The sequence below is a fragment of the Antechinus flavipes genome, chromosome 2 (genome assembly GCF_016432865.1).
Source record: "Antechinus flavipes isolate AdamAnt ecotype Samford, QLD, Australia chromosome 2, AdamAnt_v2, whole genome shotgun sequence".
NCBI lineage: Eukaryota > Metazoa > Chordata > Mammalia > Dasyuromorphia > Dasyuridae > Antechinus > Antechinus flavipes.
The window spans coordinates 589,137,341-589,157,123 of NC_067399.1; the positions used below are offsets into that span (position 1 = coordinate 589,137,341).

General features: G+C 34.3%; 1 protein-coding gene across 1 annotated transcript in view; it reads left to right on the forward strand.

Moving 5' to 3' along the window:
• The window catches only part of SHOC2 (SHOC2 leucine rich repeat scaffold protein), a 164,232-nt gene that overhangs the window by 135,928 nt on the left and 8,521 nt on the right, over nt 1-19,783 (forward strand). The window contains exons 4-8 of the mRNA XM_051981402.1: nt 3,660-3,790; nt 15,307-15,495; nt 16,986-17,108; nt 18,098-18,235; nt 19,574-19,691. Coding sequence (XP_051837362.1) covers nt 3,660-3,790; nt 15,307-15,495; nt 16,986-17,108; nt 18,098-18,235; nt 19,574-19,691 — 699 coding nt within the window. The remainder of the gene's footprint in view (nt 1-3,659; nt 3,791-15,306; nt 15,496-16,985; nt 17,109-18,097; nt 18,236-19,573; nt 19,692-19,783) is intronic.

The window sequence follows — 19,783 nt, forward strand, 5'->3', positions numbered from 1 at the left end:
TCTCCCCAAATAGTCCCAGCCAAATGTCCTATGAAATCATTTGCTCCATAGGCACCAAACAACTTTCATCTTAAATCTTTTATTTTCCAATTCCTTCCATTTTGCTGATCTCACGGAGACTTGGTGCTCTTTTGATGACACAGGCTTCCTGACCAGCCTTTCCACACTGGCTATTCCTGTTCTCCTAGCTACACTGGTTGAAGATGGGGATTGTTATATACTTTCTTCATCACTGCTATTTCCAGGTTTTCTTCCTTACGATACTCAGTAATCTCTCTTTTGAGGTCCTTGTATTCCACATATATCACTCTATAGAAATCCTAGTAACTGTTGTTTTATAGACATTCAAATATTCCTTTTCGTTCCTCAGTGAGTGGAGTACCTCGTTCATAATCTTTTTCTCCTGTCCTCATACTAAAGGACTTTAGCATACATATTGATTTGCCCTCAAACAACTTAACCTCCCAGTTGCTTAATTTGCTCATTTCTCACAAATTCCTCTTCCATTTTACTTCAGACATACATAAAGATGGTCATATTCTTGAACTTGCCTCCACTCACAAGTACAGTACCTTCAATGTTCATGAATTCTGAAATTTGTTTATATGATCATAATCTGTTGGTTTTCCACTTCTTCCTCTATCTTGCAATACTATATTCTTCTCTTGGTAGACATCTTCACCTCTGTTCTCAACTCCTCAGGTCCTTTCATCTTCCCTGTACTAGCCATATTCTCTTATCCTCCTCTCTTGAGTTCCTTGCTTCCTGCCCTACTAAGCATCAGTCACAAATCCTTCCCACAATCCCACTGCCTTCACTTCTCTATAAGTTTAACTACAATATTGGACCAGAGGTGAGAAAATTGTGCCACTATTCTTAGTTAACTGCAAATTTGTGTTAAACAACTTCAACTGAACCCTCACTATTTCTAGGCAATTCTTATACACCTCATTATCTCTATAGTGTTCATCCTTCATTTTCTTTTTCTTTCTTTTTTTTTTTTAATAACTTTTTATTGACAGAATATAGGCCTAGGTAATTTTTTACAGCATTATCCCTTGCACTCATTTCTGTTCCAATTTTTCCCCTCACTCCCTCCACCCCCTCCCCCAGATGGCAAGCAATCCTTTACATGTTGAATAGGTTACAGTATATCCTGGATACAATATACGTGTGCAGCATCCTTCATTTTCAAAGAGGACCAATGACATTACAGGGTGATGACTTTCACCAAATTGGATTTGAGTGAAGCACAGTTACACAAAGTTGGCAGCCTCATTCTGTCTCCCAGAGTCATCAAAGTTTAGTGATGAGAAAAATCAAGAATGACTATGATCTGGTATGCAGTGGATAGTCTTGGTGTTTTTGCTTATGGAGTATGTGCTCCACAGCATGTGCTTTATTTACTTTCATGGCTATTAGGACAAATTGTTCTTTTTTGCCTCATTCTACAAGGGAAATCTTCACATGTTTAGAATAGACATCCTTCTAATTCACTGATGAGACCTATTGATTACCATCAGCCTATCTTTTGAAGTGATTTTTTCAAAGTGTGACTGCAGGGCATGTTAAAGCTTCTTGGAAGTACAGATAAGAGCTGAGTATTGAGTAGACACTGAAGGTAAATGAGCAGCCCTGAAAAGGATTCAAACCAGAGGTGCTGGTCCTCCTGGAACACCTCATATACCCTCAAATCTCTATAGTATTGTTTCACAGCAACTTGGTTCCAGCTTTTTCATTCCTTTTTTTTCAAGTCTCCCATGGTTCTCCTCCCCCTACCCTCTAACCAGAGAATCTTGCCTTGTACTGAAATAATTGAGGCCATTTACAGAGAGTTCCTTTTTCTTTCCTCCTTAACTCTTTATCACTCAGATGCCTTCTGCCACTGTTTTCTCCTTCACCACTGTCTTAGGTGAAGAGGTGACTCTTCTTCTTGCCAAGGTAGGGAATTGTATATGTTCAATTCTGTCCCATTTTGTTTTGTCTCCTTCAGTAGACTGCACCATTTATCTCCCTCACTTTCTCTTATCTTCACTCTATCTTTTTTTTTTTTTTTTTTTACTGTCTACTTCCCTATTGCCTACAAACATGTTCATATCTTCCTCATCCTCAAAAGAAACCTTTTACTTGACTCTTCTAGTGTTCCCAAACCTTCATAATATCTCCTGCCTTTTGTGGATAAACTTGAGAAGGCCATTCTACCATATATGTCTTCATTTCCTCTCCCCTCACTCTCTAGCTCTGACCTCCTCATTCCACTGGAAACTGCACCTTTCCAAAATTATTAGTGATCTTTCATTTGCCAAATCAAATAGCTTTCCCCCAATCCTATTCTTGACCTCTGCAGCCTTTCTATTAAATCTTTATTCCTTCATAATTTTTTCTCTCTAGATTTTTGAGATACTTGCTTTTCTAGCTTTCTTACCTGCCTGTCCTCTCAATTTACTTCTGCCCCTTCTCAGTTTTCTTTTCTGGATCTTCATTCAGGATCCAGCTGATGACTCTAGATATTCCATAGGGTTCTGTCCTGGACTTTCTTTTCTTCTTGTGCTATACTATTTCATCAGCTCCCCTGGGTTTAATTAATTAGATCTGATGTGCTCTTTAATCAACATCTCTCTTTGCTCACTTCTAGTTTACTTGCTCAACCTCTCTGCTGGTCTCCAGTTTTATTTTTCCAGCTGTCTTTTTAGACTTCTTAAACTGGATGTCTCATAGACATCTTAATTTTAACATATCCAAAGTAGAACTCTTCTCTCTCTCTCTCTCTCTCTCTCTCTCTCTCTCTCTCTCTCAGAAAATTAGAAGATCTCTCTGATAACTTCAGGAACTAATATAAAATCTTATTTAAACTTTTTTTAAATCTCCCCAGTGAGACTGACACAAAGTATTCCATTGCTTGGCTGTCCCTCATGCCTGCATGAATTCCTTCCTCTGGCTTCATATCCTAGTGTCTTTTTTTCTCCTCTTGATAGTTCCTAATTGGCTTTATATTCTTAGCATATTATTACCTCTATTAGCTCCTCAAAGATGGGGAGTGTTTTTGACCTTTTTTTGTATTTCTAGAACACTGGTTGGCACATAGGTGCTTAATAAATACTTTTTCACTGCCAGATATAACAGATGGTGTTAAGATAAAAATGATAAGATTTAACAACTGATTGGATAGGAAGTCTTGTGCTAATACACATGGTTGCTAATCTGCATGTTTGGAAGGATGATAATGCCCTCTTTTGAAACAGAAGTTTATAAGAGGTGTTAAATTTTTGGGGAAAGATAATGAGTTCTATTTAAGACATGTGTGACCTTGAGCAATCTGTTTTTTTGTAAAATGAAGGAATTTTACTAAGCAGTCTTTAAGGTCCCTTGCTGCTTTAATTTTGTATGGTGTTTAGCAAAATAATGTTCCCCTTGCCCTTATTCTTAGATTTCAAATTAAACTATTTTAGAAATTGAAGTTTGTTTCTGGGCATGAAATTTGTTGATTTAAGATTTATTAATTGTGTCTTTCCAAATAACAAGTCAAATGGTGATTATTTAGTACTGGAAATCCTGAATCTCATCGACAAAATGGTATTTCAAAGTAATACAAAAATAAGTAGCTGATTCTGATGTATGAGATTTTTCAAATCTTTAAATATCTTTCTTTGTGTTTGCAGGAAACCTGTCCAGTTTAAATCGTCTTGGACTAAGATATAACAGACTGTCAGCAATACCAAGGTCATTAGCAAAATGCAGTGCACTTGAGGAGCTGAATTTAGAAAATAATAACATTTCTACTTTGCCAGAGGTAAGAAGTGAATCAGGCAAACTTATATGAAACCTGAAAAATTGATGGAAATCCAGTAAATGTGTATAGCTTTGTAAGGAATTAGAATGATTGGAATGACATAAATGAGGAGTATGTTAGTCGTGAATATTAACAACTTTTAGAAGGGAGAAAAACAACAAAGGAGGAAATCCAAAGGAATACTTTAAAGAGGAGCAAAATAGATTTGTTTCCTTTGGATGCCATGTAAATTTTCATGCTGATTTTGACCACTGGTAGCAAAACTATTGAGTAAAATCTGTTTGGCTGGTTTTGAAGACAATACTAGATGACTCCACCAACTTCAGTTTCAAAAATTTATTGAAGAAATTATATCTGCCCAATTCTTTTCCTGTCTATTTCACAAGGTTGTTCTGTGATCAGATGATGATGTAGGTCTTTGTAAATTCTTCTTGCTATGACTTTCAATCCATTCATGTCTCTATACTCTCCAAGATCATCTCTACTATTCTGGTATCCATTTCATAGAATTATATGATCATAATAAGAAATAATCAGAAAATGTATACTTCACTTTTATAGGCAGCATAGGATGAGAGCAATTTAGTTCAGGATCACAGTAGCATAGTTGGGATTCAATCCATCTGGCACTTCTACTTCTCTTATCTTGAGCCTGTAGCTAATTCAAGTATATGTTTTTTTTGCTTGAATCTTTTATCTCCTTGTCTTATTGCCACTTATGCCTTTTTGAACCTGAAGCCTCTATTATTCTCATCAGCTGTTTTCTCTGACTTTATGCACATACTACTTGAGGAAAAACCATGCTGATTAAATTCATTACCTAAACTCAGCTCTTCTTTGTACAGCAAGGGAAACTGGCCATGGAGTCAGGTGTATACGTGGGTTTAGTCCTTGCCTTTCCTATATACTGACTTCATGACCACAGGCACACTTAATTTCAAAGTGCTCTGATATACTAAATTGCAGAGAAGGAATGGATCTGTCTTAATAAAGAGAATTTCCTCATTTAAAAGTTTTCTGTATTAGTGATGTCACACTTCCAATCCTTTTCTGTATCCTTAATTGACTGAGTTCATTTCCTACAGCAGCTGTTTCATTTTTTTCCCATTTTCCCATTATTTCTTGGCTATCCCTTTCTTTTTTTTAAAAAAATGTAGTATTTTATTTTTTCTGCAGTTACATGTAAAAAGAATTTATAACATTCGTTTTTAAAACTTTGAGTTCCAAAAAAAAAAAAAATTAAAAAAAACAAACAAACAAACAAAAAAAAAAAAACAAACTTTGAGTTCCAAATTCTTTCCTTTCCTTCCTCTCCACTCCTCTTTGTTGAGAGAGCAGGCAATTTGATAAAGATTATACATGTGTAGTCATGCAAAAGATTTTCTTATTGGTCATGTTGTGAAAGAAAACAAGGACTTAAAAAAAAACTATCAAAAATAGAGAAAACTTAAAAAGGATACTTCAGTCTCTATTCAGACACCATCAGTTCTTTCTTTGGGTAAGAATAGCATTTTTCATCATAAGTCCTTCAGGGTTTTTTTGGATCATTATATTGCTAAGAATAACTAAGTCATGTAGAGCTGATCATCTTACAGTAGTGCCATGACTTTGTGTACAGGACATATCACTTTGCATCAACTCATAATAGTTTTTTTCCAGGTTTTTATGAGAATATCTTGCTCATCATTTCTTATAGTATTGATAGTTATGATCCACAGCTGTGGAGGCTCTTGGAGAATTGACCAGTCCCTTAACAGTTTTTGATCATAATCACAACCACAATTTATTCATTGGCTATCCCCTTTCAACAGAGGAATTTGCTTCCTATTTTACTGAGAAAATAGCAGACATTCTTGATGAGCTCCCTCTTTTAGTCTATTTATAATAGAAAACCTCTCTACTTAATGCTCTATCCTTTCCTCATTTGCTTCAGTCTCTGAAGAGATGACCTGCCCTCCTCTTTTCTAAGGTTAATTTCTTTACTTCTGCTCTTGTTACCATTTCCTCTGGTATCTTGCCACTACAATCATTCTTGATTATCATTCTCCATCTCTTTATTATTATCACTTATCTCCTGGCTTTTCTTTGTTGTCTATATACATACCTAAGTCTTTGCTATTCTTTTAAAAAACAATAATTCTCCTCCCATCCCCCCAAAAACCCATCACTTCCCTTGATCATATGCTTCCTTTAAGGATTCATTCTGTATCTCTCACTTTCATAGTTAAACTCCTAGAAAAAAAAGCATCAATATTCATTGCCTACATTTATTTTCTCAAGTCTTTTGAAAATTATTTTTATATCACCAAAATTTCTCCTAATATCTCTTTCTCACTCTCTTTCCAGAAAATCATTCCATATAATAAATACCATTTTTTTTAAAAGAAAAGAGTTAGAAAAACATTAGCAAAACAGATCAATACACTGAAAAAGGCTGGCGAAAAAAGTAGTGCTTCTTCCACCTCTACAAATGAGAGAACAAGCATCTCTTCTCATATCTCTTCTTTGGGTCTGTGCTTATTCTCTATAATTTTTATATTTATAAGTACTTTGTGGTCGTTCTTTCCATTTACATTGTTGTACTCATTGTATTGTTTTCTTGACTCTGCTTACTTAACTCCTCATCACATCATGTAAATCTTTCCTTGATTTTTTTTTCATTTTCATCATTTGTCGAGGTATACTAATTTTCCTTACACAATTTATCTACCACAATTTATTTAACTATACTTTCTCATGTCTGTGCAATCTGACTAGCACTTCAGCTGGTACTATGCTCCAGGATTACCAGTGATTTTTTTCTCCCCCACTTTATAATAGTTTGCTTTCCAATTACATATAAAGATAGTTTTCAATGTTCATTTTTTGTAAGATTTTGAGTACAAACTTTTTCTTTCTCTCTTCTCCCGCCTCCAAAGACAGCAAACAATCTGATATAGATTATACATGTACAATCATGTTAAATATATTTCCGTATTAGTCATGTTTTGAAAGAAATACAAAAGGAAAAAAAAAGAAAAAAAGTGAAAGTAGTATGATTTGCTCTTTATTCAGTCTCCATAGTTCTTTCTCTGAATGTGGATAATATTTTCCATCATGAGTCTATTGGAACTGTCTTGAATCACTGTATTGCTGAGGAGACATAAGTCTATCATAATTGATCATCCTACAATGTTGCTGTTACTGTATATGTTTTCCTGGTTCTGCTCATTTCACTCAGCATCAGTTCATGTGTCTTTCCAGGTTTTTCTGAAATATGCCTGCTTATCATTTCTTATAAAACAATAATATTCTCCAGTGATTTCCTAATTGCCAAGTCTTATGACTTCTTTTCAACCCATATCCTTTTTGACCTTTCCATTTCATGTTCCCCAGATGTGATGATCTATCTCCCATTTCTGACCCTTTATATGTTGTCTTTCATTTCTTGAATGTACTTTGTCCTTTTTTCTAACTTTTCTCAAGCCTTATTTCATGTGTGCCCTCTGAAACATTCTGATTTTCCAAATTATTAGTGCCATAACTCTCAAAAATTAATCATTTACTTATATATGTTCATGTTTTTTCCCTCCCTCCTCTTAGAATGTAATTTCCTTGAAGGCAAGAACTGTTTTCATTTTTATCTTTGTATTCCTAGTGCCTCCAACTTAGTTGAAATATAAATAAGCAAGTAAGTAAGTGATATATTATTTTAATGTAAACACTGAGGTTCCAAAGATTAAAATAATCTTTTTATTGATCCTTATTAAATATTTTTCAAATTGCAAATGTATCTGAGAATGTGATTTGGATTTCTGGACTAAAGTACACTTACTTTGTGCCAGACACTTACTTAGCCATGCTAAGGGCTAAAGATATAAGCAAAAAGAAAGACAATCCCTGCCCTCAAAGAAGTTTACATTCTAATGGGGGAAGACAACACACAAAAGGAAGCTGAAAATCAAGGGGAAAGGAGGAAAGAGGAGGGTACTTATGCTAGAATGTCAGATGGAGGCAAAGTCAATAGTCAGAAGTAGAATAAGGAGTAGAATTAAGGTTGATTGGCCTGGGCTATTCCTTAAAATTAAGGCTCCAGGAGGAACTCAAGACTGGGAGAAGGAGACCAGCATGATGAAAGAATGTTCCAGGATGAGTAGGTTGTGAATGGTGGGTTCATATGTCTGATGCAGAGTGGATTGTCAGGGTGAGACTACAGTTCAGTCATGGCATCATTGTCTGGAAAGCACAAATAAGAAATTGTTGACAAGGTATAGTGTGATCATTTGGGGTTTGCCTGGTATCTTGTAAATCTATAAAAATGTTTTAAAATAAAAAGAGTAGGGGAAGGAAGACATTGCCTAAGCATATTCACTAAAATAAATACTTTGGGAGAGAGGCCACACTGTGAGAAGAAGAGCAGTTCAGACATAGACATCTACAGAAAACAAAAATCCAAACATGGAGCCAATAGTTAAATTTATAATCTCAAATGTTTATATACAAATGCCCAAAGTTTTGGCAGTAAAAGAAAGGAACTAGTTTAACAAATGCAAGGAGAAAATTTTGACTTGATAAGTAGCACTGGGGTGTATATTGTGTGTGTGTGTGCATGTGCATGCACATGTGCACATGTGATAAAACCAAAGCCTGGAAAAAACTCTCTCTGGGTATACTTTAGAAGGATAAGATTTGTTTATTTGTGTAGAGCTATAAAGAGATATTAGAGGCCATTGAGTCCAAACTCCCATTTTGTAGATGAAGAAACAAAGAGGTTAAGGAATTTTCCTAGGATCATATAGTTAGTATAGCATGATTTTTAATCCAGGTCATCCTAATTCTAAATCCAATGCCCTTTCCACCACATATCATACTGCCTAGTCAGAAAGATAAAAGATATTCTATATTTTGATGGCACACTCGTTCAAAGTATGATGAAGTCAACAAATGGACATCCTATTCTTGATCTGATTCTTATAACAAGTTACTGGGGGAGGATATGATAGAAAATATATGGAGAAGTGACTGTTCCCTTGTAGAGTTTGTGATAAAGAGTGCCGAGCTGACATCTATTCAAGATTCATGGAGAGCAGATTTCAGAAGTTACAGAATAATGGTAAGTAAGATTCTACAAAGTAAAACAAGAAATCAATGACTCAAAATGAAATTCTGAAGAGGGAAAATCATTCCAATGCCAAAGTTGCCTGAAGCAGCTGATATATACAAGAATTTCTACAGCCAAGTGAGATTTTTTTTTAAAGTTAGGTACAGAAAATGGAAGCAAAAGCAGATAACAAAGGACGGATAGTAAAACATGACATAAATTTGTAAAATAGTTGTCAGGAGTAGTAGAGCACAAAATAAACTGATTGTAATAAGAAAATCTAAGAACAACATTAAGGATAGATTTTTTTCAATGTATATATTGGGGAAAGAAGAGTAGCACCAAAAGGAAAGGATTTTTCTTGGGGTAAATAGGATAACAAGAGACAACAGAAAAAAAGCAGAGGTGCTCAATTCTTCATTTGTTCATTTGATCTGCCAAAAAAAATGATCTTTGCCCTAAAAGTGGCAGAATTAAAGAATTAACAAAAATTGATACCAAAGATAAGTTAGGAGATAATGAGAACACTTTGCTAAATTCTGATCTCCTGTTTTAGTTGTACTCTGCATCCTTGGATATTAAAAGTGTTATTATTGAACCACTACCATTGGTATTTGAAGGCTAATGAAAAAACAGGACAAATATGGGACTAGAAGAGTTAAGTCTAGATTTTTAAAATAGGGAATCAAATAAATACAGACTATTGGCCAGTGATTTTCACTTTGATTCCTGGGAAAATTCTGGAATGAGTCATTAAAGAAATGGTGCAATGCAAAAAGAAATGGTGATTATGAAAGACAGCATGGCTTCATCTAGAATGGGCTATGACAAACTAACTTTATTCCCTTATTAAAAGGGAATTTTATTAATGTACTAAATTAGTAATGATAATAATGTTACTAAACTAGTAAATAAAGGGAATATAGTTTACTTGGATTCCAGCAAAGCTTTTTGATAAAGTCCTCCACATTATTTTTTCCATTTTTATTTCCCCCAGTTACATATAAAACATCTTTTTTGGGGGGGAGGGGGGACATATTTGTACATTCATTTTTTTACATATGAATCATGTTGGGAGAGAAAAATCAGAACAAAAGGGGAAAACCACACACACACAAAAGTGAACATAGCATGTGTTGATTTATGTTCAGTCTCCATAGTGTCTTTCTGGAAGCAAATGACATTTTCCATTTGGATTGCCTTGGATCACTGAATTGCTTAGAAGAGTCAAACCTATCATAGTTGATCATCTCACAACTTTGCTGTTGCTATGTATAATGTTTTCCTGGTTCTGCTTGTTTTACTCTGCATCAGTTTATGCAAATCTTTCCAGACCTTTCTAAAATCAGCCTGTGCATCATTTTTTTAATGAACAATAATATTCCATTACTTTCAGATACCATAATTTATTCAGCCATTCCCAAATTGATGGATATCTACTCATTTTCCATTTCTTTGCCATCCCCTCTTCTCACTCCCTCTCCCTCCTCCCCCCCCCCCCCCCCACCCCCTACACACACACAGTTGCAGCTGCTACAACATTTTTGCAATGTGAATCCTTTTTCCTCTTTTCTGTTTTCTTTGGGATATAGACTCAGTAATGGCATTGCTGGGTCAAAGGAGTTTGATAGCCCTTAGGACATAGTTCCACATTGCTTTCCAGAATGGTTGGATCATTTCATAACTCTACCAACAATGCATTAGTATTGCAGTTTTCCCATATCCCTTCCAACATTTATCATTATCTTTTCCTCTTTTCTTAGCTAATCTGAGAGGTATGTGTAATATCTAGAGTAGCTTTCTAGAGGATTTCCAAATAGGCCTTGGTCTTAGTGGAGAAGTGATGAAGGCAGGAGAGCTACTATGAGGATGGTCAAGGGTAGATTCTGGAGTCTGGAGTCTCTGAGTCTGATATCGAGTTTAAGCACACACTCACTCTGTCTCCAGTACTCTCAGCCCTTAAATACTTCAGTACAATTATATCACTAAAGCACACTGAGCTTGTGCCAACTGTAGAACCATTACATATCGCACTAAGTATATGTGAACTAGAGAACCATTATCTCATCAATCACACTGAGTAAACACCCTATTGTAAATATCCTTGTTTCAAGTATACTTTTCCAGAGTTCCCCTATATCTGCGGTCCTCTACAGGTATGAGGTGATACCTCAGAGTTGTTTTAATTTACATTTCTCTAATCACTTTTGATTTTACTCTGCATTAGTTCATGTAAATCTTTCCAGATCTTTCTAAAATCAGCCTGTTCATCAATTTTATAGAACAATAATATTCTATTACTTTCATATACCATTCCCCCCATCTTTTAGCCATTCCCCCAACTGATGAGAGCATTTTTTCATATGACATTAGATGACTTTAATTTCTTCATTTGAAAATTGTCTGTTCATATCCTTTGACCTTTTATCAATTGAGAAATGACTTGTATTCTTATTAATTTGACCCATTTCTTTATATATTTTAGAAATGAGGCTTTTATCAGAAACATTGACTTTAAAAATTTCCCCTCCCAGTTTTCTGCTTTCCTCTTAATCTTGACAGTTTTGGTTTTATTTGTGCAAAAATGTTTCAATGTATTCAGAGTTATCCATTTTGCATTTCATAATGTTCTCTAGTTTTTATTCGGCCATAAATTCCTTCCTTCTTCAAGATCTGATAGATAAACTATATCTTACTCTCCTAAATTGCTTGTAGTATCACCCTTTGTGCCTAAATCATGTACCCATTTTGTCTTTATATATGGAGTGAGAGATATGTCTATTCTGAGTTTCTGATACATTATTTTCCAGTTTTTCTAATGACTTTTGTCAAGTAATGAGTTCTTATCCCAGAAACTGAAATTTTTGAGTTTATCAAATAGTAATTACTATAGCCATTGATTATTGTGACATATATTTATCCTGTTCTATTGATCCACCAGTCTTATTTCTTAGCCAATACCAGATGATTTTGATGACTGCTGCTTTTTAATAGAGTTGTAGGCCATATTACCTTGTGTTCATATACTTCCTAGGTTTGTCTTGTCAGGTAGACACCCAGATATTTTATTTTGTCTACAGTTATTTTAAATGGAATTTCTATTTCTTTCTCTTGCTGCTAGACTTTGTTAATAACATAAAGAAATGCTTATGATTTGTGTGGGCTCCATATTTGGAGTTGGAAAAATGTGGACTAAATCAAAATTCTCTATCTTTTGATTGCTCATTTCTGTTAATAATGTTTTTTGATAATTCAACCCCAATTTATGTATATTTATTTGTAAATGTACTGAGAGTCAACCTCGAAGGGTGGATCTAGCCTAAAAGATGGGGTGGTGGTGGTACATGCTAGCTCTGTAGCCTTAGGCAAGTCACTTAATCTTTTGGCAATTCCAGGAATTGTATGGAAGGCGCTGGCCTATATTGGTAGGAGTTTCATCTACTGGGAACTCCTTGTATCAAAGAAATCATAGGTCCTCTCCTAAACCTTAAATTTGTACTGTGATACTATTATTATATATGATGTATATACATAGAAATATAGAAGTTTTTAAAAGAAAAAATAAATCTGAGATAAATTTTTATTTATAAATAAGATTGGAAAGATAGTTTGAGATGAGGTTTTGTAGGGCTTTAAATACTAAACAGAGAAGTTTATATTGGGCCCCCCAGTTTGTTGTATGTGGGGAAGACATGTTCATACTTAACATTTTAGGTTTATTGATCAGTGGATTGGATATGGGGAGAGATGTTAAGCAGGAAGACCTTTATAGTGGCAATTTTTATAGACACAGAGGGGAGGTGATAAGGGTCTGAAACCGGTTTCTGGTTACATGACTGAAGAAAAAGAAATATGTGAAATATGTGAAAATTATAGAGATAGAAATGACTTGATTTGTTAACCATTTGGGTTTGTGGATGAGTGAAGGTGAGAAGTGAAGGGTGACACTTCACTTTGGTATCCTTTAAATAGAAAAGTTCAGAGGAGTGGGTTGTTTAGAAAGAAAGATTTTATGAAGATATGATGTGTGGTGCAGATCTCTGCTTGTTCATCCTGTACATTTTACTCTGTCCCCTTTACTCTGTCAATACTTTGGAGCACAATCTTATCTCCTGAAGTGCCATAGCTGTGAGGTGAATAGGGGAGTGTAGTACTTTTCCAATGGCACCTTCACAGCTGCTTCTGTGAGTACCTTGGTGTGGTTAGATTATCACTTTCCTGAGGAAGGATCAATACTTAACACAGAAGGAGGAAGGCTGGAAGTTTCACCGTACAAGAGTGAGAGGGAGCATTTTACTAATGAATGAAGGGAAGTTGTGACTGTTTTGGAGGAAAGCTCAAGGAGGGTACAATGTGATCCCATCTTCTCACTGTCTGATTGATCATATGATTTATGGTGGTTGAGCCATGACCTCCAGAGGCACTTGGTTTGTCACTCTGGAGACAACCTGGGCCAGGCAATAACAGTGTTATATGGCTTTGGAGCTGTTTGAATGTTAAGCTCAAAGAGTAGTCATTACTGGTTTCATGCCATCTTGTTAGGAGATCTATACTGAGAGTGCCCCAAGAATATTTGCTTGTGATTATTTAATATTTTATCAGTGATTTTGATAAAGGCATAAATGCCATATTAAATTGATACATATACTGCATGAGTCAAGATCTAAAAATATTTTGATAGTCTAGATCAGAGGTCCTCAAACTTTTTAAATAGGGGGTCAGTTCACTGTCCCTCAGACTGTTGGAGAGCCAGACTATAGTAAAAACAAAAACTTTGTTTTGTGGGCCTTTAAATAAAGAAACTCCATAGCTCTGGGTGAGGGAGATAATCATCCTCAGCTGCTGCATCTGGCCCATGGGCCATAATTTGAGGACCCCTGATAGATCATTGGACTGAATTTAATAAAATGAGAGTTAGTAGGGGTAGTTGTAGTTTTACACTTTAGATTTGAAAAAAAATCAACTCCATTTGCAAAATGGGAGAGGCATGTTTAGATGATAGTACAGAAAAAAAGATGGAATTTTTGTGGGCTTCAAGCTCAGTATAAGTCAGCAGTGATGGAGTTGTCTTTCTTCCTCCCAAAATGTGATATTCAACTTCATTGAGAGAAGTATAATTTCTAAAATTGAAAGTAAAGAGATATTAGACTTTCTGGACTCTAATCGTCTAAAACATCAGAAATGTTATTCACTTCTGAGTATCATTATTGAGGAAGGACATTGACAAATTGGAGAGCCTGGGGGAAGGCTAGTTGCCTTCCCTAAGATGAAGGACTTTGAATCCATGCCATATGAGTTGGTTGGAGGAACTAGGGAGGATTTTGTTTAGTGAAGATCTGGGTGGGATGGGGGCAAGGGAGGGGGCAACACATTAGCTATCTTAAGTCTTTGAATGCTTTTTATGTAGAAAAGAGATTCAACTTATTTATTGATTCCAGATGATAGCATCAGATAAAAGTTGAAAAGAAACCAATTTAGCCTTAATGTAAAGAAATATTTCTTAACAATGAGAGCTTTCTAAAAAAGTACAATGGACTTAAAAGAGTATACAGTGAATCTTCTCTCCATCTTAAGCAAAGACTTAGTGACTCCTAGTTGGGTGGATATGTCACAATGGAGCATCTGTAGGCATGGATATGATATCCTATGTGGATGGAGGGAAGGAGGAAAGTAGAAAGGAAGGAAGAGAGGGAAGAAGGAAGAAAGGAATTTAAATATTTTTAAGGATAGGTTGGGCCAAATAACTGGTCAAGTCCCAACAAACTCATAAATTATGTGATTTTGTGAATTGAATTAATGCTAGTGGTTATTCTTATCATGACTAACAATGGACAGTAATGATAAATATAGAGATACCATAGAATCTTACTTAGTTGATTTCTACCAAAATAGATAAAAATATTTTGGAATAGATTTGTCATCTGCAAGTGAAAGTTCTAGGATTGTAAACATTACATTAGCACTTTTTACTGTGATATGTCAATGTAGTCTTCCTTAACTCTACAGTCAGTAGCTTTAGATTCTATGCAGTCTCATTCTTACTAGAGTGAGTTAGTTCTTCTCAACTGTGCCACAATAAAAGGGTATAGTCTAATTAATCCTGTAAGAGAGCAACTTCCACTTCAAAGTAACCTATCTGATGACAGCTTTGAGGTGGGCTGGAGAGTATGATGAGAATTATGGAGTCCAAAAAACTGGAGTGTGTAGATTGTCTTCAATTTAGAACATAAATGAACTTATTTTAACAATTATACTTTGGCTGTGTCCCATCGTTTTCAGTGACAAATATCCTCAATGGAAAACTGATTATTTTATCAATTTAAATTCTTTTACTTTTTTTCTTAGTGTACCTATCTTTGAAAGCAATGTATCATCAGGTGATAGAATATGTTACTTTACTGATGATTCTGATTCTGTATTTTTTCATACTCAACAGGGTCTACTATCAAGTCTTGTGAATTTGAATAGTTTGACACTAGCTAGAAATTGCTTCCAGTCATATCCAATGGGAGGTCCATCTCAGTTCTCCACCATCTATTCCCTTAATATGGAACACAACAGAATCAATAAAATTCCATTTGGAATTTTCTCTAGAGCAAAAGTATTAAGCAAGCTGAATATGAAGGTAAGAATTTCTAGTAAGTGGAGAATCTTTGTTGGTAGTTCGTTGGGCACTGGTAACAATGCAACTATTTTTTTTTCCTTTGTTTTCACACACAGCTAGACCTATGCATGCTTGTATGTATATATGTATATTCATATCCACATATGTACACATACATACATATATGTGTGTGTATATTACATACACACACACAAACATATACACACATATATAATTTGAACAAATTACCTTTTTTTGATATGTGTTGAGTTACAATGCCATAGTTGGGTTCCTCTCATTTGTTTGTGTGTGTGTGTGTGTGTGTGTGTGTGTTTACCATATTCTCCAATATTGTGTTTCTATTAAAAAAAAATAGGTTCATTCTTGAAATCTTGGTTAATGGTTTAGATATATGACAATGACACTAATTTTGAATATTTACAATAAAGCAGGAGACTTAGAAGCAAAGTAATACTTTTCATTTTTCAATTTAATAATACATTTTGATAGAAATGATAATGTTGAATAGGTTTGACAGCTGTATAAAAAGTAGGCTTTTTTGAGTCCTCTTTTCTTTGTTAAAAACTATAATAAGCCTTGTCTTAAATCTCCCTTAAAATATTATGTCACATATTAACAAAGCTTTTTATTCAAAAGTGGTTTCAAAGTATGAAAAAAAGACTGGTCCCTCCCTTTTTTAAGCCAAAATTATTTAATATGTCAAGAATTAAAATGTTTGGCTATAATAATAAAAATCAATAGACTTAAACTTTTAAAATAAGATACTGTTTTAAAAGAGAAACTGAATTTTCCTGTTAACATAGTCTATTTGTAGTTTCTTTTATAGATTGTGTTCTAAAGTGAAAGACTAGAGATTTATTCATTTGTATATGTCATTTTTATCTTGTTTAATCTTCATTCTCCTTCTCCCCTTATTTTTTTTCACTCAACACTTCTGACCAGCATCAAAAGAATTCATGATTTATTTCTAGTTTCTTTCTGTGTTGTAATTTATTTTTTTTCCCTTTGTGCTTATATATTTCTTAGGTATACATTTAGATTCTTGGAATTGAATGGAACTGTATTAGCCTCCCATTCAACTCAAGAAACCTCTCTGAACATTTCTGACAAAAGGATTTATATTTGGCAGATCATTACCTCGCCAATACTTGAACATTTATTCAGTCTATCTAAGTTTTTGCACATGAATTTCCTTCCCAAATAAACCATCACAGTAACCTCGTTTTTTGAAATACTAAATGCTGTTGCATTCCTAATTTATAATTTACAAAGCAAACTATCATATATTGGGAATAGTTTTCCATCAGTATCTCTAAGAAGTCTTCCATTTGTTTTGGGGAATTCTCTCTGGGTTTTAAAACAAAGAATATAAAGATTTTTATTTTATTTGTTTTAAAAATTATCCTAAAATGTGATCCCTTCATCCTTCCCCCCTCCTCCCCCCCTCCTAGTTTTTCTATTTGAATGCTCTTTATTTTCTAATTTCTTAGGACAATCAATTAACCGCCCTTCCCTTGGACTATGGAACTTGGACCAGTATGGTAGAATTGAATTTAGCTACCAATCAGATTACAAAAATCACTGAAGATGTATCGGGACTTGTTTCTCTTGAGGTGAGCCTATGAGAGAATGCAACTTTTTAGATTATTTTCTGAATTATCCAGTTTGTAGACTCTTATATTAAAATAGCAACTTATATTTGAACAGAGGTGGTAATTAAATATGTTATAATACTATAACAGACTTCATCCTTGTACTTATATAAAGTGAAGTTTAAATTTAGTGCCTGTCTATAAAGAAATACATGCGTACCCCTTGAATAGTTTATAAATTTGAAGACTATAAGCAATTTGTAAAAATGTTTACCTCAATTTTAATTGAGCTATATTTACTCCCAAAAGATTTGCAAGGAGAAAATTAACATTTTGATCTAGCATAATTTAATTCCACATGACCTTTTGAAAGGATTTTTTAAAAATTGAATCATTTTTTTCATAGTTGCTAGACGGGGTAATTCTTTTAAAATATACATAGTGGCATATAAAATCATTAACTCATTGGATATCTTTAGCAATTTAGTGGAAACTAATTTCAACTTGAGAATATTTTCCCTTCAAATAGGTGAGCCTTGTTCCATTTAAGTGGCTATATTGCTTTCCACAAAACAAGATTTTAGGGATATACAAAATTATTTAACAAAAATGATAGCTTCCTCCCACCTTTTTTTTTTTAATGGATAATGCTTTTTTTAAAATGCATTCTGATTGTAATAATAACTGATATTTGTACAGTTTAAAGTTTGTAAAATATTTTACATGATTATCTTTTTGGAACCCTGAAAAGGAAGTGTCCCAGTTATTATCATCAATATTTTACAACTAAGAAATAGAGACTCATCAAGGATAAGTAATTTTTTCTTGACAAGATATCCAATAAATGGGAGCTTTGGGTTTCTGATTCCTTCACCTGATATCATTGGTTACTCCACCTGCTTTTTTAGTAAAATAGGTTCTTCATTAAATTCGAATCACAGTGATAATTTAGAATTCATTCCCTTTCCTTTGCATTACATAGCAGAAACTATTTCTCCATTTCTCCTTAGGTTCTAATATTGTCAAATAATGTTCTGAAGAGGCTCCCTCATGGCCTTGGAAACCTTCGGAAGTTAAGAGAATTGGACCTAGAAGAGAACAAACTAGAATCATTGCCTAATGAAATTGCTTATCTTAAAGATTTACAGGTGAGAAGTTGCTATAATTATTTGTTCTATTTGCTATATACCATGTTATGTATCCATGGCTAAACTTTTCTTTCTTGAATTTAGCCTGTATCTTGAATCAGTCTTATTATCATTGAATATAGGAATGAAAAACCTGAGGGCCCAACTAGTCTTATTAATTCAAATTAACATTCACTAGACACCTAAGTTCAGAGCACTGTGTTAGGGACAAGTAAAAATATATAGATCATAACTTATTCCATAGCCTCTAACATTTCACTATAATCATACCTTAGTTGAATTGCAAAGAAAAAGAAAAAAACAAATGCACCTCAATATCCCTATGAGAAGTAAAATAACAAGACCATAAACACTAAGGTTATAGTAAATGTATTTTGTGCAGCCTGTTAGACATGAACTAAAGTGTATAAATTTTTGAATCAAGAGGCATGAAATCAGATCTTAATTTTATTCCTCACTGTGTGTTTTGCTTTCATCAAATAACTTGATTTTCCTGGACTTCTGATTCCTTACCTATTGTAAATGGTTGGATTAGATAGCATTAAGTTTAAATCCTGTGATCATCCAGGTTTAAATCCTATGATCCTAGAACACATATGGTCCATTTGTGATGGTTGGTGGATTGACTTCTTAGAGAATTGATCTACACAGGAATCATTGCCTCTTTATATGCATTCAAATTCTGTGTCAAAGAATATCCAGGGAAGCATTTTGCTACTGGTGCTGGTAATGTCCTAGTAGGACTTGTGGTGACTTCTAGTGACCATCAAAAGCTTTGGGCTGCCATTTGGTATCCTGCCTGGTAATATTAGGAAATATCCCACTAGTGTGAGGAATGGATGTTGGTTATGCATGAGTATAAAATAGTCAGTTGGCATGAGAAGGCTTAAAGTGTTCTTTTAATTCCTTGAGCAAGCAGTAGCTTCCTGCATTGTCCTCTGTAGTCATTCAAAGCTGGGAATCTGGCTCACAGTCAAGGAATATTTAGGCCACATTTATTTCTTTATGTAATTCAAATCAGCTTCTACCTTGGCTTATCACTTCAGACCTTGACATTGAAATGCCCTAGGAGTTGCTTAAAGCTGGAGCCTATTTATTCTCTCCATTCAAAAAAATTAATTTATAAAATAATTCCAAATAAGTGGCTACTTTATGTTTTCTTGAATGAGAACAATTCACAATTTTGCAAAAGTTTAATATATAGTCTTGTTATATTTTTTCTAAATATTCTCCTACAAGAATGTGTTTTATTAATTTGACAGACATGTGTTCTAAAGTATCCCTTTGCCATAGGAGAAATATGTAATACTCTCCTTTTAAAAATGATTATTTCTTCAGAAATTAGTCCTAACGAACAACCAATTGAATAATCTTCCCAGAGGAATTGGTCACCTTACCAATCTCACACATCTTGGCCTTGGAGAGAACCTACTTGCCCATCTTCCTGAGGAAATTGGTATGAAATAATTTCTGATCATTAACTCTGCACTGAAGAAACTTGGTGATATATTGAAGAGCAATATTTATAGCTCATCAATATGAATGTTC